Source organism: Thalassophryne amazonica, chromosome 3 (assembly GCF_902500255.1).
Source record: "Thalassophryne amazonica chromosome 3, fThaAma1.1, whole genome shotgun sequence".
NCBI lineage: Eukaryota > Metazoa > Chordata > Actinopteri > Batrachoidiformes > Batrachoididae > Thalassophryne > Thalassophryne amazonica.
The window spans coordinates 16,061,832-16,078,582 of NC_047105.1; the positions used below are offsets into that span (position 1 = coordinate 16,061,832).

At 41.0% G+C, this 16,751-nt stretch overlaps 1 protein-coding gene across 1 annotated transcript in view; it reads right to left on the reverse strand.

Moving 5' to 3' along the window:
- Positions 1 to 240: 240 nt before the first annotated feature.
- Positions 241 to 16,751, reverse strand: part of arhgef10la (Rho guanine nucleotide exchange factor (GEF) 10-like a) — a 468,560-nt gene continuing 452,049 nt past the window's right edge. Inside the window, 4 exon segments of the mRNA XM_034165874.1 lie at positions 241 to 1,399; positions 1,402 to 1,884; positions 2,472 to 2,594; positions 14,864 to 15,035. Of these exon segments, the coding sequence (XP_034021765.1) occupies positions 1,275 to 1,399; positions 1,402 to 1,884; positions 2,472 to 2,594; positions 14,864 to 15,035 (903 nt within the window). The 3' untranslated portion in view covers positions 241 to 1,274.

Sequence of the window (16,751 nt, forward strand, 5' to 3'; positions counted from 1 at the left end):
TCGTGCTAGATCATGCTCTCAAATGAGAGAGCATTATTATTTTAAAGTAAAACATCAACTGCTTTGATCCGCAGACGTTCTTCAGAATCTGTTTGTGTGGCGGATTGGACAGCAAATCGAGAAAATTACCCTCCTCAAATAATATAATTATATTATATTATCACAAGCTCCGTCAAAGAGCTAATTTTTCATCATCAAAAAATCCAATTTTTGCAGCAGCTGCAAAAAAAAAAAAGTTGTTTTTTTTTTTAAAGAGTGTGCAGATTCAATTTCAACACACAATAGAAGGTATCGTACATTCACATTGTATGGGATGAAAAAACGGCTGGCAAAGCTAATAAATTGATGCTAATGTGCTTTGTGAGGCGATGGAAGTCCTCGGCTTTCGCCTACAAACAGATGGGATCTCTCCCGCAGGATCAGTTAAAGGATGTCCATCTCCAACTCTGCAGAGCATAGCAGATCCAAAAGCTGGCTGTCAAACAAGCACCGTTCATGGGTACTTACTCGGAAGCCCTCTGTAAGACGAGTCTGTGTGAGAGCTCGCGCAGCAATTACCGGGTTTAATTGAAGCTTATCAATGGCAACGATGGCAAGAGAAACAAGCTCAAAACAGTCACGGGAACTAATCTGGGAGTACCGCTGCTTGGAATTCAACGCCAAGAGCAAACAGCTCCAGTTTTTACAGATGGATGGTCAAAGGGCTCCAAGGCTTCTTATTGTTCATGCAAATAGTTCTTGGTCCATGAAATCACAGTTGCTGGGCTTCACTCCAGCAAGATTCTGCAGCTGTAACAAGGCAGGACCTGTTGTGTTTTTGTTTTGTTTTATAGAGATGTGCAATGGAAAATATCCAAGAAGGTGGTCACAGACTCCAGCACCAGCTGCCACTGTGGCAAAGTGTTGGCGAAGCAGTGTGCTCAAAAAACTGAGTTCTTTTAAATACAAAGCGCTTGTGGTCGGCGGCGACTGTTTCAACGTCACTTTGAGTGCTGGTCGTCGAAAGTGGAAGAGGCAGGAGGTTGAACAAACATCCGAGTCATTCCCACTTCGAGGTAGAAGCCAATGATGTGTCAGATATTTTGGCATGTGGGGTGACCCACAAAATTCCAGTAGTGGCACTGGTTACCCTGCAACCCATTTAAATCTTCCTGCAAAAATGCTGAAAATTCAAAGCAGTCCTGCAGGTTGGCAGTACCTTTTGGATTGTTTTGCACAGGGTAAGTCGTGTACCTCTCCAGGAACTCTGCAACAGTGGCAGCACCCTCTCATCATCACACAGTGTAAGTGTTACATTTATGAAGAACGACACTAAGACGACATGTTTTCCACATCACACTGTCAGAGGGAAGCTGCCATACCATAATAATGTTCTCTAATCCCTCCCCACTTGTCCTCTACCTACTGATCCTCCTTCTTTCAGTCTACGGAAGCCCCTGCCTCCAGAAATGACTGCTGCAGAGATCACCCGGTCCCTGCGGCCACCGTCCCTCTCACAGGAATGCCCCCGAACCCACATTTCTGGGTCATCGCTGAGCTCGTAGATGGATCCATCTTCCACACTGTGTTCCAAAGACTCCAAAGAGGAGTCGGACGCCTCATCGCCTTGTGCTGTCAACGGTCGCCCGGGTAGCCCTGAAGTGGAGCGCAGCTTGTACTGCAGCAGAACTCCGCGCCCTTTGCCTCGGCCATCTCCCTGGAACGAGCTGGACGGTTGCAGGGATTCCTGAGATGATGTGTCATTGCGGTCCTCGCCTCCACAGGCAGAGTCTTGGCCATCCACAACAGAATCCCGCTTCAGAAGTTCAGGAGATACGGTGCTACTGGTGGCCAACAGGAAGCTGACAGGACCACAGTGGGCATTTAAGGAGATCATTGCCTTTCCTGGAAGAGAATATCCAAATGTCATTCAGAGAGAGAGAAGACACGGGTGCAAGGCTGAGTTACTGAGAAGAAACCAATACAGCAAGATTACCACCGTACAGTATGAGTTGTGGTTTGAAGTGCATGAACTGCAAATGCTTCAAGCCCAACCTTGCATCATACATCATCTTACATATTGATAACTGGAATTATTTATCATACATCTAGTGGTGTATTAGTAGTCATAGTATCTATGTGCTGCAGTGCATTTACATATTATTTAATCAAGTGGCTTGCAAGTGGAATAGTTGTGAAGCAAAGACTGCACCATGTGGGAAACTAATGACCTCATTCAGTTGACATAATAAACAAAATGCAGCCAGGCAGTTTTTAAAATTACCCGGCAAGAATACATACAGTATGATTTGTGTGTTGCCTGCCTCGTAATATTTGCACTTATTCCCACAGCCACAAGAAAAATGTGAATTGTGACCTCAATAATGTGCAGTGCAGAATAATTTTCTGTTATGATAAACCTCTTTGGATTTCTTTTGACCTCTCAAGAGTCTATTCGATCACTGTTGACTGGGCCACTCTCTGATACACACCTGTTATTTTGGGGATACCCTCCAGTTTGGGGACTGGGTGAGTAATAATTAAGCCTTGGGCAGTTCCCACCCATAACAACCCCTGGCAAATGAGGAGACTGGTGACTTGCATGTTCTTTTGACCTGCAATATAGGGAAAGAGAACAGTGAATTTACTTCAACACCTACTGTCACTGAATGAAATATTAAGGTGCCGTTTAAAGAACATACATACATATATACAGTAAGTGCTTGTGGACAAAACAATGATGATTCACCACAAATTGGAACATGGATATTTCAAAAAATAAACAATGGACTTTAATTCATTGCATTGCAATTTGAGATAAAGTGAAGAAAAAATGGAAACAACTGTAACATGATGAAAAAAAAAAATGTATTTGCTGGTTATGGGCATTAGCTCTGACCAATGTGTATTCAACAAGACCAGTACAGCACTGAAAAGCTGGAGAAGTCAAAGTAAATGTAAGAAATGGCAGTTTGTCTTAGTTGGTTTTTTGTTTTGTTTTTGGTAGCTGGGCGGGGGGGGGGGGGGGTCAGTTTCATTTATCTCTTCATTCATGCATTGCATTTTACAGTGTATATTCATTCCCAGGCTTTTCAAAAGCCTAGGAATAATAATGGGAAAAAAAAAATCCAACAAACTGTCAAGAAAATATGTATTTACAGGATTTGACTGCAGCTTTGTTTGTGCTTAAAGTAGGACAATCAGATTCGGCGAGACATACCAAGTTAAGAATTGTCAAAACTGAGGTCCTCCACATTTTCCGTTCATGTGCTGTAACGAGCTGCAGTTACTTATGTCATTACATACTTCTGATACAGTGAACTCTTTACTGCATGATGTACATGTCTGATTGTCAAGTTGAACTGATTCTCTGACGCTGCCTCACTGCAGGCAAAAGGATAATTGTGCTTTCTCATTACACATACAAATCCTTTATTTGCAGTTAACAAAAGACTATGAAACCCACTGATGTGGATTTACTTTTGCATTCCTTCACTATGCCCTGTTATCTGTCGAACTGTTTCACATAATTCAATTACACCAGCGCTCACATGGTCACGACTTGCAAAACGCTCGTTTACATGTGTCACTGTGTTTACATGTTTGCTCAGTGTCATGTTCGGATTACAAAATGATTTGCATGAGTGGCTCATTGGCATCATTAATTAATTAATTAAATGCCGTGCACCGCGATGAATCATCTGAAATTGGAAAATGATGCTCAGCAGTTTAACAGAGGAGCTGGGAGGTAAGGAGCAGATTCAGCAAAAAGAAAACTCGGATGACCTTGGTGAGTCAAATGACTTTTATCTGCAAACTGTTTGCCACCTGCTCGTATTGCCTCAGAGTGTATTTGTACTTTGGTTGGAGAGCTTAAACTTGAGAGAGTTACTCCTGAAACAGCCTCTGTTGCGATACGGTGAAATATGAAGTTAAGTCAGAAGATGCCAGTGCCAGGCATTGTCTAAGAAGAGTGATAAAGGAGGATGATGACAAAGCAGTCTGAGATTAAGGGGTATAGCATAACCTCGGGCAATCTCGCATCAACAGTTTCTGCAGCGATGCACACGGTGAGTGGAGCAGCTCTATCATGGAAGCCGGTACTGGACTTACAGAGGAGTGTATCCAAAGGTAAGAGTTTCCCTGTGATACGTCACCCAGGACTTTATTTTTGAACTTTTTTTCCCCCTAAGGACAGAACTATTAAAGACACTGGCAGAAAAGAGATCAGCAGTGTCCTCGGCCTGAGAAACTTTGGTTGTTTACTGCAAGTGATATTTCCCAGTGGATGGAAATAACATGAAGAAGAGAGGATTTGAGGGTCTGTCATTACCATCTGCCCTGGAATGAGGTAAAGAGGAACCTCAGTGAGCACAGACCCATTGTTGAGTATATTTTTTGTTGTGACGGGGGGGATTCTCTTTGTGTCTTGTGAGCTCAACAAATCACAAGTTAAGTCAAATATCCTCTGTGGACCCTGAAGACATACAAGTCCAGAAAGTCTTCTGTTTTCACACAGGGGGCAAACTGCCTTCAAATATGCTTAAGATTTTAAAGGGGAAGCAGTTGCACTGGGTGGAATGACCCTAGGGTCACCAGTTCTCTTCCAGGTACAATGACCCCAGCAGCCCAATCTCCTTCAAGTCTCTCTTCAAATCAGAAACAGGCACTTTGATCTATAAGAAAAAAGTCTGGTGTCAGCTCACAGGAGAAAACCTTTTGTGTGCTGCCACAGCTTTGTGTATTGCTTGAAATCAGTGGTTTTCAAACTGTGAGACGTGCGCCCCCTGAGGGGCACATGGGATGGGTATTGAGAATCGGTTCTTTTCGAGAATCATTAAGAAATGATTCGATCCACTGACATCAAGAGCCTTTTTGCTGAATGATTCCCTTAACGGTCCTTCAGAGCGGCCGTTGTTTTTGAGGGTGTTTTATCGGAAAAATTATAATTTCTTTACGTTGATTACAGATCCTGCAGCGGGTCTGTAATCAACGTAAAGAAATGATCAAGCTGCTGTGTTCCCACATGCACAAACCCTCGCAGCATGTAGTTTAAAAATTTTTTTTTTTATTTTTTCTACACAGCAGCTGCGCGATGTGTAACCACATCATGCAGCTGGTGGCACTGTGTTCCCGTGTGCACGAACTGTCGCACCGGCATTGTGCATGCCTGCCCATTGGTGCAATGTTTCGTGATGTGCCCATACAAGCTGCTCCAACGGGTGTCGCCCTGAGTTAAATACGCACAAACACTTTGAAAATGTGTTTAAGATGTGTAAAAGAATAAAAAGAAACAAATAAAGATGTTGAAATTGTGTATATGTGCGTCAGTGGAGGGGGGGCAGCTACTCATTTGTTCTCTGAGGGGGGCTCACTCGCCCACACTTTGAAAACCGCTGCTCTAAATACATCAATCACAGTCTGGTGTGACTCAACAAAAGGACAGAATTCTCTAAATACAGACACGCTTATTTTGCTCCCTCAAGTGCAAAATGATCAAATCAAATCAATTTTATTTATATAGCGCCAAATCACAACAAACAGTTGCCCCAAGGCGCTTTATATTGTAAGGCAAAGCCATACAATAATTATGGAAAAACCCCAACGGTCAAAACAACCCCCTGTGAGCAAGCACTTGGCAACAGTGGGAAGGAAAAACTCCCTTTTAACAGGAAGAAACCTCCAGCGGAACCAGGCTCAGGGAGGGGCAGTCTTCTGCTGACTGGTTGGGGCTGAGGGAGAGAACCAGGAAAAAGACATGCTGTGGAGGGGAGCAGAGATCAATCACTAATGATTAAATGCAGAATGGTGCATACAGAACAAAAAGAGAAAGAAACACTCAGTGCATCATGGGAACCCCCCAGCAGTCTAAGTCTATAGCAGCATAACTAAGGGATGGTTCAGGGTCACCTGATCCAGCCCTAACTATAAGCTTTAGCAAAAAGGAAAGTTTTAAGCCTAATCTTAAAAGTAGAGAGGGTGTCTGTCTCCCTGATCCGAATTGGGAGCTGGTTCCACAGGAGAGGAGCCTGAAAGCTGAAGGCTCTGCCTCCCATTCTACTCTTACAAACCCTAGGAACTACAAGTAAGCCTGCAGTGTGAGAGCGAAGCGCTCTATTGGGGTGATATGGTACTATGAGGTCCCTAAGATAAGATGGGACCTGATTATTCAAAACCTTATAAGTAAGAAGAAGAATCAAATTCTATTCTAGAATTAACAGGAAGCCAATGAAGAGAGGCCAATATGGATGAGATATGCTCTCTCCTTCTAGTCCCTGTCAGTACTCTAGCTGCAGCATTTTGAATTAACTGAAGGCTTTTCAGGGAACTTTTAGGACAACCTGATAATAATGAATTACAATAGTCCAGCCTAGAGGAAATAAATGCATGAATTAGTTTTTCAGCATCACTCTGAGACAAGACCTTTCTAATTTTAGAGATATTGCGCAAATGCAAAACAGCAGTCCTACATATTTGTTTAATATGCGCATTGAATGACATATCCTGATCAAAAATGACTCCAAGATTTCTCACAGTATTACTAGAGGTCAGGGTAATGCCATCCAGAGTAAGGATCTGGTTAGACACCATGTTTCTAAGATTTGTGGGGCCAAGTACAATAACTTCAGTTTTATCTGAGTTTAAAAGCAGGAAATTAGAGGTCATCCATGTCTTTATGTCTGTAAGACAATCCTGCAGTTTAGCTAATTGGTGTGTGTCCTCTGGCTTCATGGATAGATAAAGCTGGGTATCATCTGCGTAACAATGAAAATTTAAGCAATGCTGTCTAATAATACTGCCTAAGGGAAGCATGTATAAAGTGAATAAAATTGGTCCTAGCACAGAACCTTGTGGAACTCCATAATTAACCTTAGTCTGTGAAGATTCCCCATTTACATGAACAAATTGTAATCTATTAGATAAATATGATTCAAACCACCGCAGCACAGTGCCTTTAATACCTATGGCATGCTCTAATCTCTGTAATAAAATTTTATGGTCAACAGTATCAAAAGCAGCACTGAGGTCTAACAGAAGAAGCACAGAAATCAGTCCACTGTCTGAGGCCATAAGAAGATCATTTGTAACCTTCACTAATGCTGTTTCTATACTATGATGAATTCTAAAGCCTGACTGAAACTCTTCAAATAGACCATTCCTCTGCAGATGATCAGTTAGCTGTTTTACAACTACCCTTTCAAGAATTTTTGAGAGAAAAGGAAGGTTGGAGATTGGCCTATAATTAGCTAAGATAGTTGGGTCAAGTGATGGCTTTTTAAGTGATGGTTTAATTACTGCCACCTTAAAAGCCTGTGGTACATAGCCAACTAATAAAGATAGATTGATCATATTTAAGATCGAAGCATTAATTAATGGTAGGGCTTCCTTGAGCAGCCTGGTAGGAATGGGGTCTAATAGACATGTTGATGGTTTGGAGGAAGTAACTAATGAAAATAACTCAGACAGAACAATCAGAGAGAAAGAGTCTAACCAAATAGCAGCATCACTGAAAGCAGCCAAAGAGAACGACATGTCTTTGGGATGGTTATGAGTAATTTTTTCTCTAATAGTTAAAATTTTATTAGCCAAGAAAGTCATGAAGTCATTACTAGTTAAAGTTAAAGGAATACTCAGCTCAATAGAGCTCTGACTCTTTGTCAGCCTGGCTACAGTGCTGAAAAGAAACCTGGGGTTGTTCTTATTTTCTTCAATTAGTGATGAGTAGTAAGATGTCCTAGCTTTACGGAGGGCTTTTTTTATAGAGCAACAGACTCTTTTTCCAGGCTAAGTGAAGATCTTCTAAATTAGTGAGACGCCATTTCCTCTCCAACTTACAGGTTATCTGCTTTAAGCTGCGAGTTTGTGAGTTATACCACGGAGTCAGGCACTTCTGATTTAAGGCTCTTTTTCAGAGGAGCTACAGCATCCAAAGTTGTCCTCAATGAGGATGTAAAACTATTGATGAGATAATCTATCTCACTCAAAGAGTTTAGGTAGCTACTCCGCCCTGTGTTGGTATATGGCATTGGAGAACATAAAGAAGGAATCATATCCTTAAACCTAGTTACAGCGCTTTCTGAAAGACTTCTAGTGTAATGAAACTTATTCCCCACTGCTGGGTAGTCCATCAGAGTAAATGTAAATGTTATTAAGAAATGATCAGACAGAAGGGGGTTTTCAGGGAATACTGTTAATCAATCAATCAATCAATCAACTTTTTTCTTATATAGCGCCAAATCACAACAAACAGTTGCCCCAAGGCGCTCAAAGTCTTCAATTTCCATACCATAAGTCAGAACAAGGTCTAAGGTATGATTAAAGTGGTGGGTGGACTCATTTACATTTTGAGCAAAGCCAATCGAGTCTAACAATAGATTAAATGCAGTGTTGAGGCTATCATTCTCAGCATCTGTGTGGATGTTAAATCGCCCACTATAATTATCTATCTGAGCTGAGCACTAAGTCAGACAAAATTCACAGAAAAACTCACAGTAACGACCAGGTGGACGATAGATAACAAATAAAACTGTTTTTTGGGACTTCCAATTTGGATGGACAAGACTAAGAGTCAAGCTTTCAAATTAATTAAAGCTCTGTCTGGGTTTTTGATTAATTAATAAGATGGAGTGGAAGATTGCTGCTAATCCTCCGCCTCGGCCCGTGCTACGAGCGTTCTGGCAGTTAGTGTGACTCGGGGGTGTTGACTCATTTAAACTAACATATTCATCCTGCTGTAACTAGGTTTCTGTAAGGCAGAGTAAATCAATATGTTGATCAATTATTATATATTTTACTAACAGGGACTTAGAAGAGAGAGATCTAATGTTTAATAGACCACATTTAACTGTTTTAGTCTGTGGTGCAGTTGAAGGTGCTATATTATTTTTTCTTTTTGAATTTTTATGCTTAAATAGATTTTTGCTGGTTATTGGTGGTCTGGGAGCAGGCACCGTCTCTACGGGGATGGGGTAATGAGGGGATGGCAGGGGGAGAGAAGCTGCAGAGAGGTGTGTAAGACTACAACTCTGCTTCCTGGTCCCAACCCTGGATAGTCACGGTTTGGAGGATTTAAGAAAATTGGCCAGATTTCTAGAAATGAGAGCTGCTCCATCCAAAGTGGGATGGATGCCGTCTCTCCTAACAAGACCAGGTTTTCCCCAGAAGCTTTGCCAATTTTCTATGACAACATTCTTGATCCTGAAGAATGTTGGCTCGCCTCGGGACCAGAACACGTCAGGAGGCCGACTGACACCGAGCAGTTACACAGTCAGACAGTTAAAGGTAGGGTTGATTGCGCGCTAATTTGTTTACCATAGTTCCACAGGCAGAGGGGAAAAAAAGAGAGAGAGAAAACACCCACGTAGGTTGATAAATATTTCATTCATTATGAAGGATGGCTCACGGGAAGCGAATGGCTATCTGTGGCATCCTAAATGGACTGCAGTGAGAAGTGAAACGGGGATGAGAGGATTCTAAAGCAGAGAGGATGAGATAAAACAGAGCGAGAAGGAGAAAGTGGGCCAAAGAGAAAGAAAAAAATATTAACTGTAATGAGGAAAAAGTGCAGAGGTGCAAACTGTGAAAAGAGGAGGAAAAATGAAATATCACGAGTGGGTCCAAGGGAAATATTCATATTAAAATCCCTGATGCCATTTTGCTGCACTTGCTTTTTATTATAATTATTATTCCTGTCGTTCACCCATTGGTTTGGTTATGGTTTTGAGGACACTTGAGATGAATACTTATTCAGGTCCAGTGTTGCCACAGTTACTTTGAAAAAGTAATCCAATTACTGATTACTCCTTGAAAAGTAACTTAATTACTTTACTGATTACTCAAATTTAAAAGTAACTAAGTTAGATTACTGGTTACTTTATTAGTTACTTTCAGCTGCTGCCAACGACCCCCCCTCCGCCACCTCAATGTGAAAATGATAACCCGTTTTGCCAATACTCACTTTACAGTCACCCTTTCTTGACTTCAATGAACATAAATACTTGTTTTATAAAAAATGAGATAAAGCGATCTTTCTTGACCTCATATTTACAGTAACTGTTGACAGCACTGTAATGGTAAAACATATAATTAAAAAAAAAAAACACTGCTTATTAATGTAACTATTAATTTCTTTCAAAAAAAATTCTAACATTTAAATTCTTTCTAAACATTTTAGTTGTTGAAATTATTATTATAAGTAGTAATAGTATGAAAAAATGTTTTCAAAAGTGGACCTTTAATCTAGGGCTGTTGTGGGGGAGCCGGGTCACCCCCACCCCCACCCCACATCCACGCCCCCTTCCCACATGGATTCGCCCCTGACTTGCTGTCTGATCAAATAAATGGATAACGTTTATTTATGCAGAAAACACGACCAGATTGAAAATTTTATCATCTTTTTTTTTTAATGTCATGTCGTCCTCAGAAAGAGACATTAGGTGCAGTTGGGTGGAAAAAAAAAGAGTATTTGTTGAAAACGCATTGCGGATCAGCTGTTTTTAGTGAGGAGACACAGAGCTGCACAGAGTTTTAAATAAAGGGGGGAAAGCTTTAAAATGTCTTTGTAAAGCCACAGCTCTGAAAGCTTTGAGAAAAAAGTGTTTCTCATCTCTGAGCACAGCGAAGGAAAAGCTCGCAGCTCGCTGAAAGTGGGCAAAGTGGACAGTTCAACAGCACTCCCCCTTCTGAGCAGTTTTAATTCTGTGATCGACCCATAATACAAAAATAATAGTCACGCACTGACTTAGAGAAGTAAAATTTGGATGCAAAACACCACCACCATTTTACCCATCCTTTGACCTGGTTGTGTGCAGATGATGCATATGCGCATCCCAATGTAGGCCTTGAAAATATGTATTTTGCAATGGTAAATTAAAAATTAAAATGTATTAATTTATACAGCGCCAATTCACAATGAAATCACCTCAAGGCGCTTCACACAACATGAACAAACACAACAAAGGAATTAAAAGATTAAAACATGATTAAAAAAAAAGCAAGCCATAAAAAAGTACAAGAAATTAAAAATATAATATACATAATAACACACATAAAATACTAACGATAAAACAAGGAAAACAGGTGGGTCTTAAGTTTTGGTTTAAAAGTCTCTACAGTGTCCAACCGCCTTATGTGCAGTGGGAGATTGTTCCACAGGTCAGGGGCACGATAAGAGAAAGCTCTGTAACTGACAGACTTTTTATTCACCCTGGGAACACAGAGAAGTCCTGTACCCTGAGAACGCAGGGCCCGCGTCGGTATGTAGGGATTAACCAGGTCCGCCAGGTAGGGAGGTGCCAGTCCGTGAACAATTTTATAAGCCAGTAACAGAACCTTAAAATACGATCTCACTGGGACAGGAAGCCAGTGCAGAGATGCCAAAATGGGGGTAATATCATCAAACTTTATACTACGTGTCAAAAGTCTGACAGCAGCATTTTGAACCATTTGAAGACCCCTAGTGCTGGATTGTGGTACTCGTAAACCATAAAATAAAGCATTACAGTAGTCCAATCTAGAAGAGACAAATGCATGTATCAAAGTCTCAGCATCAGCCATAGACAGGATGCGACAAATCTTTGCTATATTTCGCAGATGGAAGAAAGCAATCCTCGTAATGTCTCTAATGTGGAGGTCAAAGGACAACGTAGGATCAAAATTTACCCCAAGAGTCCTCACTTTGTCTGTATGATGTATAATACATAAGCCTAAGCTAAGCGCTATGGTAGACTTCTTAAAACTGTTCCTGATGTGTATTTGTAGAATGCTATGGCCTCTTGAACACCGGTACCATTTTCAACAATGTTCACTCTCTATTTTTAATTTCCCGGGGAAGTTTATCTTCTTTGGTTACCAACCTCCACCTGCATTGTGGGATAGCGTAGTGTAGTCTGTTTGCACACTATGGAGAAAGTAAATCATAGGGGTACTGTTCTATCAGTCCTGAATGTACTAGTAAGTATTTGGATACCTTACGGATTATGATATACTGCTTTTTGCCACCTATGTAGTGAGCTAGTATGAGTATTTGCATGTGGCGTATGACTCCCCTGTAGTCGACACCGTTCCATCGTAGGTTACTTTTGTAGCCAAGGCCAGTATCCATTTACAGCTGGGTGGGCGGAGACAATACAGATTAAGTGTTCTGGCCAAGGAAACAGATAGGTAGTGTGATGGGTATCAAACTCAGGCCCACATATTGGCATTCCAACACCAGTCACCTGCTCTAAATTGTCATTGCTTTCACAAGAGCTACCTAAACTCTGTAAGGGAGTTAGAGTATCTCGTCAATAGTTTTACATCCTCTTTGAAGACAACTTTGGATGCTGTAGCTCCTCTGAAAAAGAGAGCTTTAAATCAGAAGTGTCTGACTCCGTGGTATAACTCACAAACTCGTAGCTTAAAGCAGATAACCCGTAAGTTGGAGAGGAAATGGCGTCTCACTAATTTAGAAGATCTTCACTTAGCCTGGAAAAAGAGTTTGTTGCTCTATAAAAAAGCCCTCTGTAAAGCTAGGACATCTTTCTACTCATCACTAATTGAAGAAAATAAGTATAACCTCAGGTTTCTTTTCAGCACTGTAGCTAGGCTGACAAAGAGTCAGAGCTCTATTGAGCTGAGTATTCCATTAACTTTAACTAGTAATGACTTCATGACTTTCTTTGCTAACAAAATTTTGACTATTAGAGAAAAAATTACTCATAACCATCCCAAAGATGTATCGTTATCTTTGGCTGCTTTCAGTGATGCCGGTATTTGGTTAGACTCTTTCTCTCCGGTTGTTCTGTCTGAGTTATTTTCATTGGTTGCTTCGTCCAAACCATCGGCATGTTTATTGGACCCCATTCCTGCCAGGCTGCTCAAGGAAGTCCTACCATTATTTAATGCTTCAATCTTAAATATGATCAATCTATCTTTGTTAGTTGGTTATGTACCACAGGCCTTTAAGGTGGCAGTAATTAAACCATTACTTAAAAAGCCATCACTTGACCCAGCTATCTTAGCTAATTATAGGCCAATTTCCAACCTTCCTTTTCTCTCAAAGATTCTTGAGAGGGTAGTTGTAAAACAGCTAACTGATCACCTGCAGAGGAATGGTCTATTTGAAGAGTTTCAGTCAGGTTTTAGAATTCATCATAGTACAGAAACAGCATTAGTGAAGGTTACAAATGATCTTCTTATGGCTTCGGACAGTGGACTTATCTCTGTGCTTGTTCTGTTGGACCTCAGTGCTGCTTTTGATACTGTTGACCATAAAATTTTATTACAGAGGTTAGAGCATGTCATAGGTATTAAAGGCACTGCGCTGCGGTGGTTTGAATCATATTTGTCTAATAGATTACAGTTTGTTCATGTAAATGGGGAATCTTCTTCACAGACTAAAGTTAATTATGGAGTTCCACAAGGTTCTGTGCTAGGACCAATTTTATTCACTTTATACATGCTTCCCTTAGGCAGTATTATTAGACGGTATTGCTTAAATTTTCATTGTTACGCAGATGATACCCAGCTTTATCTATCCATGAAGCCAGACGGATACACACCAATTAGCTAAACTGCAGGATTGTCTTACAGACATAAAGACATGGATGACCTCTAATTTCCTGCTTTTAAACTCAGATAAAACTGAAGTTATTGTACTTGGCCCCACAAATCTTAGAAGCATGGTGTCTAACCAGATCGTTACTCTGGATGGCATTTCCCTGATCCCTAGTAATACTGTGAGAAATCTTGGAGTCATTTTTGATCAGGATATGTCATTCAAAGCGCATATTAAACAAATATGTAGGACTGCCTTTTTGCATTTACGCAATATCTCTAAAATCAGAAAGGTCTTGTCTCAGAGTGATGCTGAAAAACTAATTCATGCATTTATTTCCTCTAGGCTGGACTATTGTAATTCATTATTATCAGGTTGTCCTAAAAGTTCCCTAAAAAGCCTTCAGTTGGTTCAGAATGCTGCAGCTAGAGTACTGACGGGGACTAGCAGGAGAGAGCATATCTCACCCGTGTTGGCCTCTCTTCATTGGCTTCCTGTTAATTCTAGAATAGAATTTAAAATTCTTCTTCTTACTTATAAGGTTTTGAATAATCAGGTCCCATCTTATCTTAGGGACCTCGTAGTACCATATTACCCCATTAGAGCACTTCGTTCTCAGACTGCGGGCTTACTTGTAGTTCCTAGGGTTTGTAAGAGTAGAATGGGAGGCAGAGCCTTCAGCTTTCAGGCTCCTCTCCTGTGGAACCAGCTCCCAATTCAGATCAGGGAGACAGATACCCTCTCTACTTTTAAGATTAGGCTTAAAACTTTCCTTTTCGCTAAGGCTTATAGTTAGGGCTGGATCGGGTGACCCTGGACCATCCCTTGGTTATGCTGCTTTAGACGTAGATTGTGGGGGGGTTCCCATGATGCACTGTTTCTTTCTCTTTTTGCTCCGTATGCATCACTCTGCATTTAATCATTAGTGATCGATCTCTGCCCCCCTTCACAGCATGTCTTTTTCCTGGTTTTTTCCCTCAGCCCCAACCAGTCTCAGCAGAAGACTGCCCCTCCCTGAGCCTGGTTCTGCTGGAGGTTTCTTCCTGTTAAAAGAGAGTTTTTCCTTCCCACTGTTGCCAAGTGCTTGCTCATAGGGGGTCGTTTTGACCGTTGGGGTTTTTCATAATTATTGTATGGCCTTGCCTTGCAATATGGAGCGCCTTGGGGCAACTGTTTGTTGTGATTTGGCGCTATATAAGAAAAAAGTTGATTGATTGATTGATTGACAAAAAAAAAAAAAAAGAAAACCTTAAACCTGCCCCAATACACAATGCAGCACAAAATAAGTCAAATGCATTTGCGGTTGCACTGCAGTGAAAAGTATGTTTAGAGATTAATGGGGCGAACCTGGGTTCAGCAGCTTCGAGCGTGTTGAAACGTTGATTTCCTGTAGAAGTTCCAGTGTTTCAGTATGAAAGAGACGAATAGAGGAGCCTTCAGAAAATGCCATCCAAACTCCCCCGCCGGCACGTACCATGTGAGCGACGCTTATACTCGGGTCGGGATGGACTTCAAACTTCTGCAACAGAAAAGCAACAAGACAATTAAGAAATAGTGCAACAAAATCAGAAAATTAAATCACCCAATTTATCTACGAGGTGTGTTTTTTTAAACTAAAAAACTTGGTTGGTCTTCACTCTTGATGTGGTCTTTTCAACAAGCATACTGGTATTATTTTGCATTTGTCTCTATATTAACTGTACAACCCCAATTCCAATGAAGTTGGGACGTTGTGTAAAATGTAAATAAAAACAGAATACAATGATATGCAAATCCTCTTCAACCTATATTCAATTGAATACACCACAAAGACAAGATATTTAATGTTCAAACTGATAAATGTTATTGTTTTTGTGCAAATATTTGCTCATTTTGAAATGGATGCCTGTAACACGTTTCAGAAAAATTGGGACGGGGCAACAAAAGACTGGAAAAGCTGATGAATGCTCAAAGAACACCTAATTGGAAACAGGTGAGTGTCATGACTGGGTATAAAAGGAGCATCCACAAAAGGCTCAGCCATTCACAAGCAAAGATGGGGTGAGGATCACCACTTTGTGAACAACTGCGTGAAACAATAGTCCAACAGTTTAAAAACAATGTTTCTCAATGTTCAATTGCAAGGAATTCAGGGATTCCATCATCTACAGTCCATAATATAATCAGAAGATTTAGAGAATCTGAAGAACTTTCTACACGTAAGCGGCAAGGCCGAAAACCAACATTGATTGCCCGTGACCTTCAATCCCTGAGGCGGCACTGCATTAAAAACGGACATCCTTGTGTAAAGGATCTTACCGCATGGGCTCAGGTACACTTCAGAAAACCATTGTCAGTTAACACAGTTTGTCGCTACATCTATAAGTGCAAGTTAAAACTCGACCATGCAAAGCGAAAGCCACACATCAACAACATCCAGAAACACCACCCCCTTCTCTGGGCCCGAGCTCATTTGAAATGGACAGATGCAAAGTGGAAAACTGTGCTGTGGTCTGATGAGTCCACATTTCAAATTCTTTTTGGATATCATGAACGTCGTGTCCTTCGGACAAAAGAGGAAAAAGACCATCCAGATTGTTACCAGCGCAAAATTCAAAAGCCAGCATCTGTGAAGGTATGGGGGTGTGTTAGTGCCCATGGCATGGACAACTTAACACATCTGTGATGGCACCATCAATGCTGAAAGATACATCGAAGTTTTGGAGCAACACATGCTGCCATCCAAGTAACGTCTTTTTCAGGGACGTCCCTGCTTATTTCAGCAAGACAATGCCAAGCCACATTCTGCACGTGTTACAACAATGTGGCTTCGTAGTAAAAGAGTGCGGGTACTAGACTGGCCTGCCTGCATTCCAGACCTGTTGCCCATTGAAAATGTGTGACGCATTATGAAGCGCAAAATACGACAATGGAGATCCCGGACTGTTGAACAACTGAAGTCATACATCAAGCAAGAATGGGAAAGAATTCCACCTACAAAGCTTCAACAATTAGTGTCCTCAGTTCGAAAACACTTACTGAGTGTTGTTAGAAGGAAAGGTGATGTAACACAGTGGTAAACATACCACTGTCCCAGCTTTTTTGAAACATGTTGCAGGCATCCATTTCAAAATGAACAAATATTTGCACAAAAACAAAGTTTATCAGTTTGAACATTAACTATCTCGTCTTTGTGGTGTATTCAATTGAATATAGGTTGAAGACGATTTGCAAATCATTGTATTCTGTTTTTATT